The 25,414-nt window shown below is 38.0% G+C and overlaps 1 protein-coding gene across 1 annotated transcript in view; it reads left to right on the forward strand.

Annotated features, from left to right (window-relative positions):
- The window catches only part of LOC311609366 (olfactory receptor 5AU1-like), a gene marked incomplete at both ends in the record, with an annotated part of 38,277 nt that extends 19,273 nt beyond the window's left edge, over positions 1-19,004 (forward strand). The window contains one exon of the mRNA XM_084802419.1: positions 17,978-19,004. Within this exon, the coding sequence (XP_084658545.1) occupies positions 17,978-19,004 (1,027 nt within the window). The remainder of the gene's footprint in view (positions 1-17,977) is intronic.
- Positions 19,005-25,414: the final 6,410 nt, after the last annotated feature.

Below are 25,414 nucleotides of genomic sequence, written 5' to 3' on the forward strand. Positions count from 1 at the left end.
GTCCACTCTGACCTCAAACTTTATGTAGGAGAAGGTAACCTTAAATTCCTGATTTTCTTTTCTCTAACCACGATTGCTGTGGTTAAAGGCCTCCAATACTTGCTGGCATTATGCAATTATCAGGATCAAAACTAGGACTTTGTGCTTGCTAGGCAACTATTATTCTACACAAATGAGTTATTTGTGTAGAATAATATCAGCCTTAGATGACATTTTCAAAGATTTATCTATGTGTGTGTATGTCTATGTGTGCCTCTCTCTCTCTCTCTCTCTCTCTCTCTCTCTCTCTCTCTCTCTCTCCCTCCCTCCCTCCCTCCCACCCTCCCCCCCTCTCTCTCTCTCTCTGTGTGTGTAAGCCAGAGGGTCATTAGGTGACCTCTTTTATCATTCCCTGCCTATTCATTTGAGGTGGAGTTTTTCTCTAAATCTGAATTTTCTTTTTCTGGGATAGCCTGGAAATGAGTAAATCATAGTGATTTTCATGACTCCATCCTTGGATCTGGGATTGCAGGCATTTATGAAAGTACAGGCTTGCTATATGGGTGGTAATCTCAACTGGTTCTTATGATTATGCCACAAACATCCCAAATCACTGAACTATCTCTCCAGCACCACAATTTATTTTTAATTATTTAATGATTATATTTTATTCCTTATGGGATGCAGGGGAGATAAAGTCTAACAGGAGTATTTAAATATAGCCTGCCTAAAATAATATGTCACATAAGGAAGTCCCATGACAGGATCATTGATTGGATGATACAGATTTGTGAAAGGTGAAAGAGTTGAAATGTAATGTTCAAAGATCAGACCACACATTAAATATAAATATAAATATTTAAAACTTTATAGAATACATAAATTTAAAAGTATACATTCTAATTATCATAAGTGATGTTAAAGCACTATATTCCTTTGAGTTGTCTTTTGTCAAATAGTAAAATCAGATTAAAATGGGTGATTAATTCCTAGTTGATATGCAGGTTGTATTTTATGTGATGAGAAACATTAAAGAGTCATTAGAATTTTAAAATTATTTACATAAAATTTTCTTCAGGTTCTTTCAGGTGAATTCAATATGCTAAAACATTACTTGCTCACAGAATTTATTAGAAAGCAAAGAGTAGGTGAGTAGAAAGAAAGGACATAGAGATTGAATTTCCAGGCTTAAAGAAACTAGTTAATGTTTTCTGGTCTCTGGCTAAATGCAAAGCAGACAACTGAATTCTCCATTCAAAGAGAAAAATTAAATTATGAAGCTGTGGGGATTTGGCCTACATTAATATAGGAAACCATGCACTTTTTCTTGTTTTACATTAGTGCACACTGACTGTTAAATGTAATGAATTCTTTATGTGTACAATATGCTTTCAATATATTGTCTACATTATGACCTTTTTTCCTCTCATCTCTCCTCCTTGTTATCTTTTTATCTCAACTAATCTCTTTTCATGTAATATTTTCAAGATATATTCCTGCATGCAAGAGAAAACAGCCATTATTTGGCTTTCTGAATCTGGATTACTTCACATCATGATGATATCCAGTTTCATCTATATTTTATGAAAAGGATATGATGTAATTCCTTTATAATGGCTGTAAAATAGTTCAGTATGCATATATGTCACATATTCTTTATACATTTTTAATTTATATTTTTCCATTTTTATGTTTCTTTTTTAACATATATATTTATATTATTATACATAAATAAAATAAACTACATACATCAGGAAGAACCATGAGACAATCAGGAATTTTATAAATTTTACATTCATAGTGATTTGGCTATTTGTATTTGGCAAACTTGAAGTAAACATCTTTCCCATGTTGCTGCATCAAAAACTGAATGAAAATTAATATCTATCATATCTCATCTCTATTAATTAAACATCTATTTAGATATTAAATCATCTTAACCCCTAACTAACTAAACATCAATATACAGAATTCTATACCAATGAACTAGAAATAACCTTATTTGTGAGTAACAATTAAGGCCTTGATCTGAGGGGTAGATTCAATAATCTACATTTTGTCTATCCTCCATCTTTATTTCTATATCCTCCCTTCTTTCTTTTCAGCTCATATCTACTTACCTTTGGAAGAAAAATAAAGGAAAAGAGAGACATCCCTGAGTCCAACTTTGTTTCCTCTCTGTATAAGACCAATAATAACTTATAACCAACTCCTGATAAAAATAAGCATCTGTAGATCAAGAGAACAAACAGAATCTTACCCAACCCCCCTTATAAGAAATGGAGCATTGTTTTCTTAAAGTTTCTTCAGACTGATTTAGGGTGAATAATACCTGTAAAGCTCCCCTCCCCTAATTGGAGAAAATGGTTAAGCAAGCCATGGATAGCATTTGTGGTCCATTTTATAAATGCTGAGAAATTCCAGGCTTAAAAGGAGTCCTGTGTTGGACAGTCTGAAATGCTGGACCAATTGGGATCAGAAGCTTTCTACAATGCTGTCTTGGAAGCTGTCCTGCTCTAATGGGTAACAGCAACTCAGGTGCCTGGGCCTGGAACATGAAGGATACAGGATATCTGGCATGCTGAGAGGAATGAATCCAGTCATGTCTGATCCAGTGTCAGTCTCCTGTTCTTTTGTTCTGAAAATATAATTTCTCACAAGCATTATACAGTTCTAAAGTTATAATTCTGTGAGGTTCGCGGGATGCACAGAGCAATTAAGGCTGGTTCTCTGCTCATTGGAGGAGCAGAAGTAAGACAGCTGCCAATCTTCCTTCATGGCATGCTAAGAACGGCCTCTATGTAATAAGTCACAGGGAATCTGTGACCAACAAAGAAGAATTGTTTATGCATAGACATTCATGTCTCAGCTAGTCTCAGAGCTATCCCCATGTGGTTGGATTACCAATATATATTACCTGCTTGTTCTGCAGTTTTAATTCTTTACTTCCCTACTGTAGGTCCCTCTGTCATCACCTATCAATCCCACCCCTTCCCTCATCAACTCCAGATCCCATCCTCTTCCTCATCCCTTTCCTTTCCTCCCCTGGTTGTTAGAAAGGGAAGCCCTCCTTCCCTAACATCTGACCTCAGATTATCCACTGTCCTCTGCACTATCTGAAACTTCTTCCTCTGTGGCCTGGCAAGGCCACCCTGCCAGGGTGGACAGGATCAACATTAAGAGGTTTGAGTCCATGTCAGAAGTAGTCCCTACTCCCCATATTTTGGGGCCCAGAAGGAGGCTGTGCTGCCTATGTACTACATCTGAGCAGAAGGTCTAGGTCCACATCCTATATGGACCTTGGCTGGCACATCAGTCTCTGTATTGTAATGTGGTTAACCTGAAGTAAGTGGCTTACATCCTCTTATGAATGAGGAGGATACATCGTGTGTGTCTTTCTGGATCTGAGTTACCTCACTCACTATGATCGTCTCTAGTTCCATCTATTTGGCTGAAAATTTCAAGATTTCTTTATTTTTGATAACCGAATAGTATTCCATTGTGTAAATGAAGCATAGTTCCTTTATCCACTCTTTGGTTGCAGGACATCTAGGTTGTTTATAGATTCTGACTATTATGAACAAGGCTGTTATGAACATAGTTGAGCAAATGTCCTTTTTGTATGGTGGACCATCTCTAGGGTATATGCCCAGGAGTGGCATGGCTGGGTCATGAGGAAAACTTAGTCTCAATTTCCTGAGATAACACCAGATTGATTTCCAAAGTAGTTGAACATGTTTGGAATCCCACCAGCAATGGAGGTGTGTTCCTCTTTCTATGCATCCTCACTAGTATGTGCCATAACTTGAATTTTTTTATCTTAGACATTTGGATAGGTGCAAGATGGAATCTCATAGCTCTTTTGATTTGCATTTCCCTAATTACTAGGGATGTTGAGCATTTCTTTTTTTTTTTATTTTATTTTATTTTATTTTTAATTTATTTTTTTATTAATTTATTCTTGTTACATTTCAATGGTTATCCCATCCCTTGAATCCTCCCATTCTTCCCTCCCTCCCATTTTCCCCTTATTCCCCTCCCCTATGACTGTTCCTGAGGGGGATTACCTCCCCCTCTATATGATCATAGGGTATCAAGTCTCTTCTTGGTCTATTTGATATTCCTCTGTTGAGAATTCTCTGTTTAGCTCTGTACCTCATTTTTCAATTGGCATATTTGGCTTGGTGGTGTTTAACTTCCTGAGTTTTTTTAAATATATGTTTTGGATATACTTCGTCAGATGTAGGGTTGGTGAAGATCTTTTACAAGTCTGTAGGCTGTCATTTTGTTCTGTTGATTGTTTCATTTGCCTTACAGAAGCTTTTCAGTTTCATGAGGTCCCATTTATTAATTGTTGATCTTAGAGCCTATTGGTGTTCTGTTTAGGAAGTTGTCTCCTGTGCCAATAAGTGCAAGTCTCTTCCACACTTTTTCTTCTAGCAGATTTAGGGTGTCTGGTTTTAAGTTGAGGTCTTTAATCCACTTGGACTTTAGTTTTGTGTATGGTGATAAATATGGGTCTATTTGCATTTTTCTACATGTATGCGTTGGGTCAGTCCAGCACCATTTGTTGAAGATGCTATTTTTTTCATTGTATGAATTCCACTTCTCTGTAAAAAATCAAATGCCCATATGTGTGTGTGTGTGTTTATTTCTGGGTCTTCTATTTGATTACATTGGTCATGCAGCCTATTTCCATGCCAGTACCATGCTGTTTTTATTATTGTTGCTTGATAGTACAGCTTGAGATCTGGAATAGAGATTCCTCCAGAAGATCTTTTATTGTACAGGATTATTTTAGCTATTCTGAGTTTTGTGTTTTCCATATGAAGTTGAGAATTGATTTTTCAAGGTCTGTAAAGAATCGTCTTGGAATTTTGATGGGAATTACATTGAATCCATAAATTGCCTTTGGTAAGATGGACATTTTTACTATGTTAATTCTCCTGATCCATGAACATAGGAGGTCTTTCCATCTTCTGAAATTGCTTTCTATTTCTTTCTTTAGAGACTCAAAGATTTTTTCATATAAGTCTTTCATTTGTTTGGTTTAGTTACACCAAGATACTTTATACCATTTGTGGCTATTCTGAAGGGTGTAGGTTCCCTAATTTCATACTCATCCCATTTGTCATTTGTATAGAGCAGGGCTACTGATTTTTTTAAATTGACTTTGTATCCAGACTTTGCGGAAGGTGTTTATCAGCTGAAGAAGTTCCATGGTAGAATTCTTTGGGTCATTGATATATACTATCATGTCATCCACAAATAGTAATAGTTTGACTTACTTCCTTCTTATTTATATGCCCTTAATATGCTTTATTTGTCTTATTGTTCTAGCTAGGACTTTAAGTATTATAATGGAGAGATATGGAGAGAGTGGACAGCCTTGTCTTGTCCCTGATTTAAGTTTCTCTCCATTTAGTTTGATGTTGGCTATAGGTTTGCTGTATATTGCATTTATTATGTTGAGGTATGTGCTTTGTATTGCTGCTCTCCCCAAGACTTTAAAACATGAATGGGTGTTGGATTTTGTCAAATGCTTTTCTACCATCTAAGGAGATGATCATATGTTTTTTTCTTTCTGTTTGCTTATGTGATAGATTGTATTGATGAATTTCTGTATATTGAACCACCCATGCATGGCTGGTATGAAGCCTACTTGGTCATGGTGAATGATATTTTAACTGTGTTCTTGGATTCAGTTTGTGAGTATTTTAGCATCACTGTTAAAGAGAAATTGATCTGAAATTCTCTTTCTTTGTAGTGTCTTTCTGTGGTTTAGGTGGTATCAAGGTGACTGTGGCCTCATAGAAAGAGTTTGGTAATGTTCCTTCTGTTTCTATTTTTATGGAAAAGTTTAAAGAGAATTTGTATTAGCTCATATTTGAAGTTCTTGTAGATTTTTGCACTGAATCCATCAGGCCCTGGGTTGCTTTTTTTGTTTTGTTTTTGTTGTTGTTGTTGTTGAGACTGTTGATAACTTCTTCGATTTCCTTGGGAGATATAGGACTATTTAATTTGTTTACCTGATTTAATTCAATTTTGGTAGTTGGTATCTATAAAGAAAACCATCCCTTTTTTTTAGGGTTTCAAATGTTGTGGTATTTAGCCTTTTGAAGTACAACCTAATGATTCTTTGGATTTACTCACTGTCTGTTTTTATGTCTCCCTTTCATTTCTGATTTTATTGTTTTGATTACTCTCTCTTTGCCTTTTAGTCTGGCTAAGGGTTTGACTGTCTTGTTGATTTTCTCAGAAAACCAGCTCTTGATTTTGTTGATTCTCTGAATCTCTCTGTTTCTATTTTATTGATTTCAGCCCTGAGTTTGATGATTTCCAGCCAACTGTTCCTCTTTCTTCAGTCTGCTTCTTTTTGTTCTACATCTTTCAGGTGTGTTGTTAAGTTGGTAATATGGTCTCTCTCTAATTTCTTTATAAAGGCACTTATTGCTATGAATTTTCCTCTTAGTACTGCTTTCATCGTGTCTCATAAGTTTGGGTATATTGTGCCTTCAGATTCATTGAATTTTAGGAAGTTTTTTTTCTTTCTTTTTCTTTCTTTTTTCATTCTTTGCCCAGATATCACTGAGTAGGGAGTTTGTAGGCTTTCTGGTTTTTGTTTTGTTTTGGTTTGGTTTTTGTTTGTTTGTTTGTTTGTTTTTAGTTGCAACTTTAATCCATGGTGGTTTGATAGGATGAAAGGAATTATTTTTATCTTTTTGTTTCTGTTGAGGTTTGCTCTGGGACCAAGTACATGGTCAATTTTGGAGAAGGTTCCATGAGGTGCTGAGAAGAAGGTGAATTCTTTAGTTTTTGAGTGAAAAGTTCTGTGTATATCAGTTAGGTCCATTTGGTTCATGATGTCAATTAGTTTCATTGTTTCTCTGTAAGTTTCTGCTGTGATGATCTATCTATTATTGAGAGTAGGGTGTTGAAGTCTTCCACTATTAAAGTGTGTGGGTAAATTTAAGCTTTACTAAGTTACTTTTATGAATGTAGGTGCTCCTGTATTTGGGACAGAAATGTTCAGAATTGAGACATTATCTTGGTGTCTTTTCCTTTGATGAGTATGAAGTGTCCTTCCCCATCTTTTTTATTGATTTTGGTTGAAAGACTATTTTATTAGATACTGGAATGTCTACTCCATCTTGTTTCTTGGACCCTTTGCTTGGAATATCTTTTTTCCTGCCCTTTACTCTAAGGTAATATTTATCTCTATTGCTGAGGTGTGTTTCTTGTATGCAGCAGATTCTCTTTTCATATGCATTCTTTTAGTCTGTGTCTCTTCATTGGGGGAGTTGAGGCCAGTGGTTAATGACCAGTGGTTAATGGTTGATGTTGGTAGTGGTAGTGTGTGTATGTGTATGTGTGTGCGCGTGCGTGTGTGTGAGCTTCCTTCCTTTTCCTTTGTAGATGTGGAGTTATTAATTTCCTTTGTTTTCCTATCTAAAATTACCCTCTTTGGGTTGGGTTTTCCTTATAGTATCTTCTGTAGAGCTGGATTTGTGGTTAGGTACTGTTTGAACTTGGTTTTGTCATGACTATTTTATTTATTTTTTAAAAATTTATTTACTTTGCCTCCCAATTGTACCTTCTTCCCTCATTTCCTCCTGTTCCTGCCCTCCCTCATTCCTCCCCCACTATTCCCTTCCCCTAGTCCTTAGAGAGGGGAGCTCCTTTCCCTACCAACTGAACCCTATTCTTTATGTGTTAATCCATTTCTATGCACCTCAGCTTCATCCATAACTTAGAAATTGTGAAAACGACTGCAATAAAAATGAAGGGAAAGATATTGCTGTTGTATGATTCCTTTTTTTTAAACACACAAATAGTAATCTGGATTATGTAATAGCTCTATCTGAGTTTCTAAAATTATGAAGTAGTATTTTGTATTAGCCTGCATAGTGATACTTTATGGCACCAATTACACTTTGCTCATTCTCCTTCAAACATTCCTACCCAGTCTATAAGTGCCTTCTATTATCTGTGATTTTTCATGTTTCCTTTTGAAGTGTAGGTTCATTTTTCTTGTTCTATGAAGAATATCTTTGAAAATTGGAGGATAACTCACACCACTTTGGTCATATAAATAAGAAATAAATCCTTGTTGCTTTAAGCCACTAAGGTTTCATATGATTTATTTCAGTAGCATAGCTAAGTATAACTCACCTAAAAAAACCTGAGATATTGGAAGATGTAAAAAAAAAATGGATAAGGAATCTGTGATATAAGTCTAGAACATACGTGAAGAAATAGTTTTAAAACAATTTCTTGTTGGGTTTTATTCTTCTTGGGTTCCAATGCACATGGTATCTAAGTACCAGAAGATCAGAGATTACAGATTAAGTGACTGACCTGGCTCCTGACTTCAAAACAGCATCTGTGTTTCTCAGATGAGAAGAGGCATCCCAGAAGCTAAGGAGGCCTAGATCCTGTTGCCCTGCCAACCCCTGTGGATGGCTCCTGGGTCCTAGGCTCCTGGCACCCTGTACCTTTAACCTACCTAAACTTGCCTCCTGAGTTGCAGGGATGCATCCAGACATCAGATTCCTCCCATGTCCCTGAGGACAGCTCCTTGATACAGAGGGATACCAGATAGCAGCCTGCAGTCCACAGTTCTGCCTATCCCCCTGTGGAGACCAGCAGGAGGATACAGGGTCTTTTGAAGTTATTTTTACAAAACCTGTGTTTGATTCTCTTAGTTTACTCTCCTAGCCTGGCTATCCCATAAACAATTGACACACTTATATTTGTTTATGAACCTTTACAGTATGATCTTGAGCAGTTTAGGTATATTTTTAACCCCCTATGCTATCCTGACTCCATCTTTGCAAAATCCCCAGGTTACTTTCTTTTTACTTCTTTCTTTGCTCCATCTGAATGTTCTTCATCTCTCCTGCACCTCTGAATCCCCTGAAGAATCTCTTACTTTCTCTTCTAACTCCTCTTCCTCTGCTTAGCAATTGGCTGTAAACTGCTTTATTGTCACACCAGGGGACAATTGGAGAGCTGAATTTATACAATATTGAGATAGGGGATCGATAGAACAAGGCTTGTCAATACATATGGGGGATATAAAATCAGGATTTCTATTACATAATAATCTTATGGAAACAGGATCCTGTTCCAAGATGGCAGTGCCCAGTGGAGTCTGAGCACCAATAGTGCAGTGACTGCAGGGTGAGCAAGCAGCAGTGCTGCTGACTCCACAATGCCAGTGTTTGTATTTTTCTGGAGAGAAGAGAGGATGCTGGCTGCCAGACATGCACTATACCACCTTCAGACCTCTCACCTACTCCTGCCACACTGAGGACAACTGTAGATTCCAGAGAAGTAAAGAACGTTTTGTATTTCCTTGTTAGACTGTTCTCTTACTTCATTGATTCTGAATGCCCTATTGATTGTACAAGATGAGAAAAATCATGATGTAATCTGTGATGAAAAAATTGACCTTCACTTAAATAAAATACTGGGGTTGGCCCAAGGAGAACAGCAAGTAACAGACATGAGAGAGTAAGCTAGAGTGAGACAGAACAGCAAGGAGATAGAATGATGCGTAACAGTAAGCAAGGATTAAGCCAGACAGCAAGAAAGACAGACAGATTAACAGAAAATAAAGTTCTCCTGGGCTTTGAGACCTTCAGCTTGTACCACAGATGCTGGAGTCTCCAAGTACTTCTTTTTCCTCCATTCCTCAATCTCTCCTCAACAACTAGTTCTTCTAGGTAGTTGTTCAATCAATGATTGGTTCCCCTTAACCAGCTGTTCACTGCCTGCTCAATTCTCCCTACCTTGGATCCACCTCTCTTCTCTCCTCTACACTGTTCCTGGAGCTGGTCTACGGCAGCAGCACATTTTAGCATTTTAGTATATATGTTGCAGATATTTCTGTATTTATTTAAATATATTAATCAATAAATCTGTCAGACTTGAGGCTGAAACTTTGTAAGTTCAAGTGATTGTAAATGGTATAAAATTGAATTATTAAAAATGAAACAATACATAAATCACACCTGATATTGATAGCTTCCTGCATGTCTTGCTCCAGAAATGCCAAAGTTCTCATCCCTTTGCTTTCTAGCTGGCCTATCTGAAACAATAACACATCATGAAAAGCCTTAGACTTTCCCCCTAACCCTTCATTGATTCTTTGTGAGTTTCACATCATACACCTCAGTCCCACTCATCTCCTCAACCACTTGCATCCACTCTCCTCCCTTGCAATGACTTCACCAAAAGAAAATAAAAAACAAACAAATAAATAAACAAAGAAAACAAAGCATAGAAAATATCGCCTCATGGAAGCTGTAGTGTGTCACAGTATGTCCCACATCTTTACATCTTCACTTGCAAATATTCATCGCAGTGAGTCATTTGGTCTGCTTCCAGAACTCTGGCTTCTGTCATACTATCAATACACTATCCTCCTTGGGACTCTTTCTGTTTATCCTGTCACTGTCCTGTTTCATAGATATACTGCAACTTTAGATCAGCAGGTCTAGCCCTTTCACATACTTCAATAATGCACAGATGTTGTAGATTTTGGGGTGGACACACTCTAAGCTGTAGATCTGCGCCTGGGTGATATTTGAGCCGCTTATCCCACAGGCTCTCTTTTATCCACTCCAATAGAGGGAGCTCTCCAGTCCTGCTCTGGCTAGCCTACCCAATGCTGCCACTAGCAGGAGGCGGGGCCAGGTTTCATTTATCCACTCCAATAGAGGGAGCTCTCCAGTCCTGCTCTGGCTAGCCTACCCACTAGCAGTAGGCAGGGCCAGGTTTCATGCTCTCTGGGCCAGCCTTCTTGCATCCACACCCATAACAAGCTCCACTATGCTGCCCAGTTAGGGTTCAGGGGCTGCTCTCCTAAATTCTGCAGCCAGTGAGGAGCAGGGATAGCTCTTATGGAAAAGCCTACGATATTAATCCTCAAACTCTATCTAATATTTAAACATCTCAAATCCTAAATCTTCTTTATCTCAGGGGTTTCTCAGCCTGTAAATCATGACCCCTCTGGGAGGGTGGAATGAACCTTTCACAGGTGTCCGTTGCCTAAGACCATTGGAAAGCGCAGACATTTGCACTATAATTCATAAGTAGCAAAATGGCAGTTATGAAGTAGCAATAAAAATAAATTTATGGATATGAAGAACTGTACTAATGGTTTGCAGCATTAGAACGGATGAAAACCATTGTTCTAGGCAATCTGTGTGAGTATGACTGTGGTCTGCTTACAATTGCATCCTTTCCTGGAGAATTATCCTCATTAATTATTTTTTTCTAGAAATGCCTATGAGGTCACATCTGGCCTGTTGAGGATGGTGTGCAGTAAATGAATGATTGACATGGGCTGCAAAAAGTCTAACCCCTTGTTTGTAGGTAGAATGTCTGATAAAATTTACATTCAAGAGTTCCCTAAGGTACAGGGGAATACTGAACTCTAGGCCAAAAGACAGTGTGCTTAGCCATTTCCTGCTTCATTTTCTCACGTACAGATTCTTCTGTGAGCACTCATCCATTTTCTCTGTTTTAAGTTTTTTTTTTTAAAGAAAGCTAATATAAGAAGTAGCTCTTTCTCAATCTTCAAACACAAATTCTAGCATGATGTTTAATCTTAATAACCAGAACAATAATTAAATTAAATTATACACAAAAGAGCTACAGTTATCCTGCTCTTTCAAAGAGAAGAAGGAAGGTAATGGATACTATGTACTTTCTTCTATAACCGCCCCTAAGCTGAGTGATTGCTGGGCACCAAAGAGTTTATCTAAGTGCTGTCATTTAGAAGGAAATGAGGCTCAGGGTGCCTTTGAGAGTCCTTTCTACTGAAGGAGCTCTGAGACCTCAGTACTAAGTGAATACATATAAATAGAACAGAGGGTGAGAAGCAAGGTGCTGTAGCAACTGTCTGTGTAGTGGGGGAGGCTAATCACGGAGAATAATGTATGAACAACTGACACTCAGGGCAAATTGAACAGTTCTAACAAAGATTGTGCCCTTCAGAGACAGGGAAAAGATAAAAATGGAACAGAAAAAGGAACCCTGAAAACATATCCTCTGTAAGCCCGGCGAGTAAACATGCTCCTGAAAACAGCATTAAATGTCACGTGTTTAGACTATCTTATACTCAGCCTCTTCCAATTCAATAATCACAGTTTCTTATGAACTTTGGATCAGATAAAACAACTAAGTTTCAACCCCTGAAATGTGACTGACAATAAGCCTAATGATGAACGCCATGTAAAGAGTCATGAAAAGTCCTCAGTTCCAGACTCCAGTACCAACACTGCCTTTCACTAACAAGATAAGTAATAAGTTAAGTCAGTTACAAAAAGTTCATGCCCTGAAGGAGTGGCTACTGAGCTGTATCACTCAGAATGCTTGGGAGTTTCCATGTAATCCCAAAAGGTTTGCCGTTATCCTTTAAGCTGAGTGGAGAGGATGAGAAAATGAATGACTTCCAAGGCACATTCTCTCTGCAGGACTTGGCTTCTCTCAGAAGCCCCAAACGCTGTCTCTAGAGCTGATCTATAGTCAAGGGAATTCTTTCCACTTTATTCCTCACACAGACCCATCTCTCAAAGTACTTTTATATAAGAGGGCATAAAATCATCTTTGACTGAAGTTACAGATGGCTGTGAGATGCCTTGGTGTGCTTGAAACTGAACCTATATCCTTTGGAAGAACAGCCATCTTTTCACTGCAGATCCATCTCTCTCTCCATTTCCAAGATGTCTCCTTTACGGAGATTATTGTTTTGTTTTGTATTGATTGTTTGTATTGTTTTGCCTATAAAACTCTAGTTTCCAAATGTTATTTTAGAGATGTGAATTCATTTTAATCCACGTGGAAATAAATATTTAATTAGAATAGATGACTACAGAGTTTTCTGTTCATTGTCTCCGTGTTAAGTACCTAGGCCATGTTGAGCTAATAAACAGTAAAACACTTTGTGAACACAGAAAGATAAAAGACGCTCATTAAAGGTATCTCCTATCATTTATTCAACAGATGTTTATTGTCTGCTCTATTTTCAGAAAATATCCTTGGTATTAAAGACATGTCAATGAACTAAACAACTTTAATTTTGCTGTCATGACGATTATGTCCTAGTAGAAATGAAGGCTTGTGAAGAATAAGTGTCAAGAAAAAGAAATAAAATTCTGTTGATTTAAGCAACTTAAATTTTTTATGCTTTTTCTCAATAGCATAACCTCAGATCACCCAGCTAAATAGCTGAGTGCATGGGAAGTGAAAATGATTGAAAAGTCTAGGAGCTAAATGCAAAAAATCCTTTGGATGTGTGAGAACTACCCTTTTGGTATATTATTTTCCATATTATTACATACTAATTTTGACATGGAAGTTTTTTGATACAAACACACACACACACACACACACACACACACACACACACACACACACATGAATCTAATGCCAGATTCCAAATCTAGACATTTTGTACTTTATTTTATCCTACACATGTTTCTCCTGTATGAACTTTCTCAACAAAGCATTTTTACTCTAGCCCTGACCAAGGTTTGATTTGTTTGATTTTAGTGCTGGTCATTTAGTACTGGAAAATCAACTGGTGTGCTCTTTCCTGGGTAAGATCACCTCTGCTCTCAGAATTTCTTAGTTGCCCCTAATTCTTTGAATCGTGTTGATGCCTCATGAGCTTTCTGCCATACACTTTGGAATGTCTGTTGATGCTGCCCTTGTTCAGCTCATGTTGGAGCAGTCATCTTGCTGAGCGTCTATGGGTGTGTCCTCAGACATTACTGGGAGATACAGACTCACAGACAACTTGCTGATCTTCTGCCTCTTAAAATCTTTCACTCTGTCTTCTGCACTGTTTCTTGAACCTCCAGTATGGGTAAAACCTGTTTATCGTAAGATGCGGATCTTTCCTAAATCCCAAATGCAAGTTTTAGCATGACATTTAATCTTAATAGCAAAAGAGAAATATACCAAATGTCTTATGATTTTCTGATTATTATCAAATGGTGGATGAATAATAACCATCACACAGTCAGTCCAACAACAACTTCATCTGGCGATAATAAACGGAATATTCTCATTTCTGGATACTCTCTTTTACCTTCCCTCCAGCATGTCCTAATTTCTACTCTAGTTTATAGAAAACATAAAAATCAGTAATCATTTCAGAAAACACTTAATTTCAGAAAGTGGCAACAAATTTTTTCAAAACACATTGGGTTCAAATCCTTACACTACACATCAGGCATTTTCATCTTTAGTACCCCCCCCCCCCTTACTAAATATATCTTTGTGTCATCTTGCATCTGCACTTTCAAAACTCTGCCTGGGCCAAATGCTTGCTAATGATTAAAATGTTTATCCAAACCTTAATACTTAGAGGCATATGAGATAAATATCATTTTTTTATGCTGCTTATGTAGACTATTTTGAATCCTAGAACACCAAGTAGCTGAAAGCAAACAGGCGCCCACTGAAGAGGACACGTGTGGTTAATGAGCTCTAAGAATCTTAGCAGGAAGCTAATGAAATAAGAGTAACCACTACTGTGGAACTGTGGACATTATAATACAAATCCAATTTATTAATACCAGTGTGGTTCTAACAAAAGTGATTGTGAGTTTCAGAGGCAGGAAATAGGTGAGGACTAGAAGTAGGAAAGGCGGCTATAGAACTCCGGAAGTGGATCCTGAGGGGTGATGGACAGTTCAGACGCAACGGAAGCATGCTTATACTAGCCCAGGCTTGTTGCTTCTTGAGTCAGAAGTCACGTTTCTATGTAAAAATTGAAGCAGAGAGAATGCTGTTTGGTCTCAGATCCGACCTGTGACTGGACAATGGTTGTAAGAATATGTGGAGTATAAAGGAGACTTCTAGAAAAAGCCCCCCAATCTGACCGTTAGGCCCCAGCCTGCCTAACTCAGCAGAGCATGCCCACTCCCTGCAGAAGATGCTGTTGATCTCACAGTACGTAAAAGCCTTACGAATTTTCATGCAATCCCTGAGGTTTGGTTTTATCCTCTGAAAGACGGGGAAAAGATGTGAAAATAAGCCTCTGCCTGAGAGAAATTGCGGGGCAAGGGGGAGGGGTGAGGAGGCTTTTCCCAGAAGTGTTAGGCACTGTCCCTGGAGCTGTTTTATTATTCAAGGGAAAACTTTTGCACTCAGTAGCTCTTACAGGGCCATCCCCAAAAGCATTTTAATTGCACACTGGTCTGCTACGCAAGAAGAAATCCCAAAATGGGTTAATTATTTTGAACTACGTATGTAATCTCAGCTGCTTTTTACAAATGTATAATGACTTTGTTCATTTGACTTCAAAATCTCTGAGTGGACTAGGACAAGTCTACCAGCTGTGAGTCCTGGAAAGATAGTGGGCACCTTCAGACAAAGCAGCTAAGCCAAATTAGGTATAGAATACAGCCATCGTTATTGGATAGTCTCTTTTTAGTCTCTTTTTACTCATTTGAACCAATGCTTTGCCTGCATGTATTTTGTGAAGCATATATATTCTTGGTACTAGCAGAGGCCAGAACAGGGCATCAGATCCCCTGGAAGTGGAATTACAGATGATGGTAAAATGTCATGTAGGTGCTAAGGATGGACCCCAAGTCATCTGAAGGAACCGGCAGTACAGAAATCTCTCAAGCTCCGTACCTTCTCTTCTTAGGGCACAATAGCTATGTTTCATTTCCACCTAAAATGCACAGGTATGTACAGGTCGTTTTGTTTTGCGTCTACCAGCTTTATTATCCTTGGATTTGGGTGTCACTAGGTATTTTTAGAACTTAGTTTCTTGCGCAGTGACTGTTACCAGTTTATAAGCTTAGTTTTGAGATTTCCCTGAGAATTTGAATTATGCTTTCTTGTATCTTTGGAATATGATAAATCCTGCTGGTATTGCAGTTTTACTCATTCTTATCTACTTAATCTTACTCTCCCCAAGGGTAAAATGAAACCTCTTTTCTGGGGTCACAGGATTGTGTGAAATGATGTGTGCAGTGCATGTCATGTTGTGATTGGCACAGACCAGGTGTACATTGAACAAAACACCAGTGTTTGGAAAAGCAGCGATGCCTAAATTAGTTCCATTTCAGTCAGGGCATCAAGCTAGAATCTAACTATCTTTTCATTTTAGTAGCGACATTTCAGACCAATCATTTAAGGATTCTGGGCTTTATTTTTATTATCAGTAAAATAAATGAGAAATATTAAACATTTAAATATAGGGCTATTATGTATTTGGTTATAGAATCACCAGTTTTGATTTAGCAAATTTCAATCTGCATCTCATGGTGTGGGATGTGGCACTAAGACAATGGGCAAATGGTTTTAGGGGAACAATCTAGGGTCATGGAAACAAGGACCTTTAAAATGGACAGTTATTTATTTGCATGCGAAGTCAATGGTGAGTCTTCATATTTGGGTTCAGTGTTGATAGTATCTGTCTAGTGATATTATTGATAGTAATCTATAAAATATTTAAGTATTAATGCTTTTGAGGTAAGGACTTATGTATCTGGGTTTCTATGAAGAAGCTCTCAAGGATCATTTGTATGTTAGAAACTTTCCTGAAGAGACATAATTCATATGGGAAATTATCAATAGCTATACATGTGGGGTGGTGATTTGACTCAGACGTGTGCAATATAGCAGTAAGAAATAGGAAATGCAAAAATTTCCAAAGCACACTATAAAGCAAATTAAGTACTATTATTTTGAAAAAGTGACAAAGCATAGCAAATAAACATTAATTTCACTTGATTTTTGAAAGCTTTTCCTAAAATCAACAGAATTCTTTTAGTGAATGGTATAAGTGCAATCATAATAGGGAAACATCACTTACCATTTTCAGAACCAAAGTACTGAAGTACTAGCCCAAAGAGTAACACTGTTATAGGAATGAAAAACAAGATTTTCTTAAGAGATGAAAGAATGAGTAATGGTTTATCTAATTTAGCAAGAGGACAAAAGTAACTCAACTATTGTGTCAAAGCTGCCTATGTATATGAAACTGTCTCCCTAGGAATCTATAACCTGAAAAAAAATTTATATGAGTGAAATGTATTATATTCCATAAAACAAAACCTAGGTCATATTTAAAATTTATAATAATATTAGTAATAATATCAACAACAATAATAATAAGCTATATTTAGGCCTTTCTGAACTGGATATTAATCTATATCTCTTACATATATTAAATTATTTAGTACCCCAAATACATCTATAATATAGGCATATATTTTCCATATTATAAACAAGAAATTGAGGCAAAAGGGACAAGATATCTTGCCCACATAATAAAATGAAGAGTGAAACAAAGTATGTGGAATATCTTAGCCTCTGATATACGTGCCAAAGACTGGAGTGCAGAGAAAAATATGATAACAATTTAGGACTTCTAGAGAAAATAGCTATCATTTGTCTGTCTGTCTGTCTGTTTGTCTGTCTGTCTTTTTATCTATTTCTATCTTCTATCTATCTATCATCTGTCATCTATCTATCTAGTGTTATCATCTGTCTAGTTATTTATTTTTCTGGTGTGTGTGTGTGTGTGTGTGTGTGTGTGTGTGTGTGTGTGTGTGTGTGTTACAGAGACAAGATGAGGAGAAATTTTATCATCTTCAAGCTTCTGTAAGAATATTATGAAAAAAGTATTAGATGGATGTAAGTATCAGGATAGTGACACTGAGATCCCTGGGTGGAAGGTATGTGCAGACAGATTCTGTCATCATATAACCAGATGGTGGGTGTGTGATGCAAGAGGTGAGGTTAGGATAGATGTTGGCTAGGTCCATTCTAAATCTGAGGATCACATGTTTCTTCTCTTCACAGAATTTTTCAAATATAAACCAGAATCAATCTGGATCAAAACCAACAGCATTTGGCTTAGTTCCACCAAATTTAAGAACAGCTCTCTAAGCCTGGCACAAGATTTCTGTAACAAACACTGTAAATAAGCTCATAGTTGCAAACCCAACTTCAACTATAGAGAAACGAAGTTTGTGGTTATTTTTCCTCTGTTGTTAGTTCACTCTTATCTTCAGATTAACAGTTCACATTGGTTCATGGCCAAGAATAACCTCACAACAGTAACCAGGTTCGTTCTCATGGGCTTTATTGATCTTCCCAAGTGGGAGGTACCTCTTTTTCTGGTGTTTCTCAGCTTCTATCTTGTCACCATTTTGGGAAATTTGGGTATGATCATTCTCATCCAGGTGGATATCCAACTCCACACCCCCATGTATTTCTTCCTGAGCCACCTTTCTATGTTGGATGCCTGCTACACCACAGTCATCACCCCTCAGATCCTGGCAACACTGACCAAAGACAAAATGATCATCTCCTATGGCCAATGTGCTGCCCAGTTCTTCTTCTTCACTGTCTGTGCAGCGACAGAGTGTTTCCTGCTGTCTGTGATGGCCTATGATCGCTATGTTGCTATTAGCAACCCACTGCTCTATACTGTGGACATGAGCCCTAGAAGATGCTGGAGTTTAGTGACTGGAGCCTATGTTGGCGGGTTGTTTGGGGCCATCATAAGAACCACATGCACCTTTTCTCTCTTATTCTGTGAAAATAATCAAGTCAATTTCTTCTTCTGTGATCTCCCGCCCCTGCTGAAGCTGGCCTGCAGTGACACAACAAATGCTGAAATTATTATTGTCTTTTTTGGGAACTTTGTCATTTTGGCAAATGCCTTGGTCATACTTATCTCCTACCTGCTCATCATCAAGGCTGTCATGAAAATGAAGTCTTCAGGTGGCAGAGGTAAAACATTCTCCACATGTGCCTCCCACCTCACTGCTGTGGCTCTTTTCTTTGGAACCCTCATCTTCATGTACATACGGAGCAGCTCAGGCAAGTCCTTAAAGGAAGACAAGGTAGTATCTGTCTTCTACACTGTGGTCATCCCCATGTTGAACCCTCTTATCTATAGCCTGAGAAACAAGGACGTGAAGGATGCCTTCAGAAAGGTCACTGGTAGATTCCAGGTGTATCCAGATTTGCAAAACTGAATGAAATGACGGGCCAATTTTGTCCCCACTACTGATATTTCATAGGAGCTGTGCTGTTAGCTTGAATAAGGAAATCAAGCATTGAGTGCGTAGTACAAAATAGTGACACGTGTACCCAATAATTCCGTTGTGCTTTCTTCTTATCTTTGTTTCGCACCCCCAGTTTGTTATTTCGAACTAGTAATTACTGTGAATCCTGCTTCATTATTTTCAGAGTCAGATTTTAAGAAAATTCACTTGATTTGAATTGTGGACTTCCCTTTTGCTTTAGTTTTCATAAAAAATACAAATTATACATGTAAAAGATCATATTGTTGGGTTACTGTGAATTGTGATAAATGATTTTTCACTTCCCTTTAGATGTATAATTTCTTAGTCAGTGTCATTAGCAGACAGTATGATGATCTAACACCAATTACTGTCTCATTAGATTTTCTTTTTCTGTCATGACTGACAAATAGTTTTAAATTGCTTGATTCTCATTAACTCACTGTTTTTCTTGTTCCTTATGTCATGCTATGCTAATAGTTTTAAGAGGAGCTAAGTCAACTTAGCTAAGTGTGGTGTAGTTTATGAATGACATGGTGCACTGCTGTTTCTCATACTTGTGCCTATCTTGAAATAGGCCCTCACTAAGCATGAAGCATCCTGTGTCATACACAGCACAGTGACTCTAGACAGATGTGGGTAGTTTAAACATAGGTTATAGTCTATGGCAAAGATTTGCTGAATAGGGAGAGTTACTATGGGTTCTATACAAAGCTGAAAAAACATCAGAGCACAATATTTATTTCTATCACTTCTAAGCACAACATTTACATCAGGTAGCAAGTGCTTTGGAACTAATTATTTTCATTACCATGAACTATCTCATTTTATTTTCAAGGAGATGAGAAAGACATTGTTACAAATAAAATTTTCATTTTGTAATTCAGAAAATATTTTCTTTTTTTGTCAAACCATTCAGAATATGCAGAAGAATCTAAATCATATTTTCCCTCTAGTTCGTTGTGAGGCTTTCGGTAAATAGATTTCTCAGTCCAAAAGAGGTATGGAAATTTTAATTCAAGTTTTATTCCTAAAGTTAAATAAAATGATAAATATGAGATCTCCCAGCATAAATAAGATGTCACAATTCTATAACAATTGAGCAAATTGATAATGTTCACAAACCAAAATGTTATAAGAGAATGAACTAAGAAAAGAGAATTAGTCTATGATTCTCAACAGAAAACAAAATAATTTGTATGAAAAACTGATAGCCAATAAGATATTTTAAAAATAGTATTACTTTATATTTATACTTTATAATTTTCATAATAAATTCCACATATTTTTGACAGAGTTTTCCATTAAAATCCTGTTAGAAAATTAATAGCTTTTCTAAAGGGGTAACTACTGTAACCATTCATGTGTCAATTGCTCCAGGCTAAACATTAAGCAAAGAGCTGTAAATTATAAATGAATTATAAGAATTTTTCTCCAGAGTGACAATGACAATGTTGGGTCTTAGAGAATAAAATCAGTATACTTTCTCTCTTAGAAGTTATTGAAATTCAAGAAGTGTACAGGAAAGAAAAGGATTACTAAGAAAAAAATTCCCTCTGAAGATGGGAAATGCTGTCCTTTTTAAAAATTAGTGAATGCTAATTGTACAAAATAATGGGTTTCCCTATGATATTTTCATAATGCATACAACTTTGATGGATCATTCTCTAATTCTTTCTTGTTCTTTCTTCTTCCTGCTGATTCCCTTCCATATCCCAAAGAGCCTCCCGTTTGATTTCATTTAAATATCGTTTCCCCAAAGGAGAAAGCATGCACTATTTGTCTTTTCTGAATATGGTTATTTCATTCAACATGATGGTCTCTCCACCAAGTTTCCTTCAAATTATATAAATTTATTATTGATATCTGAGTAATACTCAATGATGTTTGTATACCATCTCTTTTCTATCTATACATCTATTGATGCACACCAACCTATTGTGTTGCCTTCAATAAAGGAATTTCTTTTGTTCTTTATTTTGATTGCTCTGTCTTCGAAGAGAGGCAGAGGGTTGACTAAGTGCACAATAATGACCAATATGTGGTCTGGGATTCTATCTATCTATTTGAATTATGTGTGTTTTATTTTGAAGAGTGCTTGTAATTGAACCCAGGATCTTGTGGGGACAAAGGAGCACTCGAACACTGAATCATAACCCAGTCTCTCTTTTTGGATTTTAATCTTTCTGACTTTTAGACTACGTCATCAACAACATGACATTAAACACGGCAGAGGTTTTTGTGGTTTTTGTTTTGTTTTTAAAGGAGGCTATCTCAGAGATCTTGTCTGCCATAGATTACGATGGATAACAAGCACTTCAAAAGTGAATAATTAGGTATGAAAACAGGAGTGAAAGGCAGGAAAAATGAATTGGTACGAGGCAAGGATTTCATAGTTTATATAAATCACAGGAGGGCAAGCACAATGCATGAGGAATCACCAAGCACTCTTTATCCTCTATCATTCTGTGAAGTTTATATGCAGATGGTCTGGTGAAACTGGAAAAGCTCATAAGAATCACTATCTCTAGATACATATCTCTATGTGCATGTTGGGACAAACCTTAAGTGTATGTATGTATGTATGTATGTATGTATGTATGTATGTATGTATGTATGTATTAAGCTCAATTACCAGTCATCTGTATCTGGAGTGTCTTCTGATATGATCAATGAGGGACTAATGAGTAAAGTATAGTTAGCCAGAATGTTCCTAAATAACCATAGATTTAAAAAAAAAAAAAAAACACCACCTCGGGCTGGGTGTGGTGGTGCACACCTTTAATCCCAGCACTTGGGTGGAAGGGGCAGGCAGATTGCTGTGAGTTCAAGGCCAGCCTGGTCTATGAAAAACAAAAAACAACCCAAACAAATACACAAGCAAATAAAACAAAAAACAAAAACCATCTCATTAAAAACCTTCTTATATGGGAGGCTTAGATTGTTGCCTAAAAATAGGAAAGAAAGTTTGAGCTATTTGACCTATATAATACTCCCTTTAGGATTTTTAAAAACATTTTTATTGGGTCTTTGTGAGTTTCACATCACGCACTCCAGTCCTACTCATACCCCTCTCCCCTCATATCTTCTTTTTGCCCTTATACCTTCCCCCACCACAAAATAAAATAAAATACACAAACAACAATAAAAACAAAGCATAGAAAAGATTGCATCATGGAAGCTGTAGCATGTTACCGTTTGTCCCAGAGTATATCTTATTCCTCTGTACAAATATCTTCACTTGCAAATGCTCATAGCAGTGAGTCACTGGTCTGTCAAGATCTCTGATTTCTGTGACACTATCAGTATTGGATCCTCACGAGGACTCCTCCAGGTTAGCTTGGTGTTGCCCATGTCATCCTGCAGCTTTTGGACAGCTAGACTGGCCCTTTCAAAAGATCCAACTGTTTGACAGATACTATAGTTTTTGGGGTGAGCCAATTCAGAGCCCTGGATCTGGGCCTGGGTGGTAGTTAAGCTGGTCAGTCTGCCAGCGCTCCACACCACCAGGGTAATCTCTCCAGCACTACTTAGGATAGGCCACCCAAAGCAGCCATAAGCTGGAGGCAGGGTAAGCTCTTCTGCTGTCCCTTGGGGTTGGCTCATCCACATCCACATCTCCAGAGCCGGCTCCACTGTGTTCCCAAGTGAGACGCAGGGGCCACTCTCCTAAGTGTTACAGCCATGGGAGGGGAAGAGCTAGTTCTCCTGATATCATGCCTCCAGGACCAGCTCTCTCAGCTACTGCAGGTTGTGAGAAAGGGAGGAGGAGGGCACCACCCTCACATCCATGCCACCTCATGCCATATCCTCTTGGTATGAGTGATTGTTCACCTCAGACAAGTTTCCTAGCTGGCTCTTCCATGTGCTGCTGACAGTGAGAGTCAGGGCCAGCCCACCTGCTCTCATGACCCTGGGGTTAGCTCTCCCCATTGCCTCAGGTGGTGAAGGATGGGGTAGAGGGTATCACCCTTCCCCCCACCAAAGGCTCCTCACAGCAGAAAGGTGGCAAGGCCAGCTCTGCCACATGCACCCTCAGCGATGGCTCACTTTCACCCTATCTAAGGGGCAGCTATATTATGCTACCCAGACAAAGTGCATTGCCTGCTATCCCAAGTGATGCAGCTAGTGAGGGGCAAGGCCAGCTTTCTGGCTTTGGCTACCTTGGGGCCAGCTCTCCTCCCTGTGGTAGGTGACAAGGTGGAAAATGAGGCCATCTTTCCTTCACCCATATCAATACACAGCATACAAGTGGTGGGGCCAGCTCTCCCACACTCATGTCCTCTGGGTTGGATCACCAGCAACTCTTGTGACCAGAGACAGCTTTACTGTGCTTCTTGGGTGATGCATGGAACCTACTTTCCTGAGTATTGCAGCTCGCTAAGGGCGGGGTCAGATCTGCTGCTCTCAAAGCCACAAGGCCAACTCTCCAAGAATGTCCAGATAAGGGGTGGGACCAGTTCTGTACAACTCTCAGACATCAACAACTTTCTGGGTGGCAGCGCAGACTTGGGATATATGGCTGGCTTTGGTGGTAACAAACCCCTGATGTTGCATGGCTACAGATCCAGACATGGCTCCTAGTGGCAGCACAGTCCAGGACCTGCGAGTTTCTCACACTGTGGGTTCTTGTCTCACCTGGGAACGATAAACATTTGGGGTTTTGAGGTCCACTGCAGACCTGTCAGTTGGTGTATTCCCATTGCTGTCTTGCTATTCAGTTATGGTATATACTCAGCGCCACCATCTTGGATCCGCCTAGTGTTGTTTTTAATTATAGTACTTTATAATATAGTTATGCAGTGTACTTTTCTACGTAAATAATGAATAAAGTTGTCTCTAAGTGTAGGGGAACAGGAAACCCATGTTCCTGAAACATCAACCTGAGACCCCTAAGAACATGCAGAAGCTTTCTGTCAATGCCTCTCAGTTTTGTTTGTTTGTTTTGTTTTTGTTTTGTTTTTAAGGTTTGGTCATCTTGGCAGTTTAAAAAAGTATGCTATTATCTGGTTCCTACACTCAGGCATTTTTATTTAATTATTACATGCTATAATACTAGCCTTGGAATTTTAACTGCTTCCTTGAGAATTCTTAAGGACAGTGTAGTTAGGTAGGAGTCTTCTTGTACCATACATCTTCAGGACAGGCTCAATCTTTGCTACAACATTTTCTGTCTTCAGACTTTAAAAACTTCTTTATAAGACACAGGAACATTAAAAAAAAAATCCTGTTTCAGTTCTCTCAAGAGACTTCCATGGGTCTTGTAACTTTTTTGTGGATCCATGCACAGACAAATAGACATAGACTCCCAGTGAAACCTTTTCAAGCCTTGTCTTCAGATATGCTTTTGTGCATTACTTCTATCAGAATCACTTGAGATAATTGTGATGGATATACCACGTTACAATCCAAAATGATGGCTGTGCTGGTACTCACCCTTCAGATAGTTCCTTGAGCATTTCTTATATATGTCAGCATAAAATTATTGTGTAATTCAAATGTTCATTTCTGTATTCCCCATATCTGATTGCAAGCCTTGTTCTGAGACTCTCCTGTTTCAACATTGTATAAAATATGCTCCCCAATTGTTCCCTTGTATGCCACTAAAGCAGCTTACTGCCAATCACTGAGAAGGTGAGAGAATAGGGCTTGATTTCCTGTCATCCAGAAGGGGAGGAGAAGTTATAAGAGGAAGTGAGCTATTCAGCAAGGGAATCAGCCATAGGCAGGGGTGCAAGAAAAAAATGAAGATTCAGTTGGAGCAAAGAAAGAACTCAAAAGCAAATAACTTGGGGTTGTTGGCAAACATAGAGTCAGGATAACATAGAGGGTTAAGAACAGTTTTAACCTGCTCAAGATTGTGTTGCAAAGCTTTATAAACAAATATAAAAGAGTCTCAATATGTGTGTGATAGCAGGGTTAAGAGAGAATCTAAAAGAAACAAACATAATTATATAAAATTAGCTTTAACACCTATACTTTGAATTTTGAGAACCAGAAATGTAGTGAAGGCTATAGTCACCCTTAGGACTTTTGTACATTTTACAGTAGATATTAGTTCACTGCATCCTATCTCCTGAGCTTCATAACACCTTTGGTGAATCCCTACTTGCTTCATTCTCTCCTGTTTCCAAGTAAAACTATGTCAGTTTTTACAAATTATTGAATTTCATAGGACGTACCACTACTATGACCTCTCTTCTTTGTGTCTCAGTGTAATTTGTGTACCCCTGTCTGGCCTTGATCCCAACAGTGTTCCTTCATCTGCCTTCTGAGTTCTGGAATTACAGGTATTTTTATCAATATGCCCTGACAATTTTGTACATGTGTATAATGTGTTTTGATCATATTCACTAAGCAGT

The sequence above is a fragment of the Acomys minous genome (assembly GCF_964271855.1).
Source record: "Acomys minous genome assembly, chromosome: 2".
Classification (NCBI taxonomy): Eukaryota; Metazoa; Chordata; class Mammalia; order Rodentia; family Muridae; genus Acomys; species Acomys minous.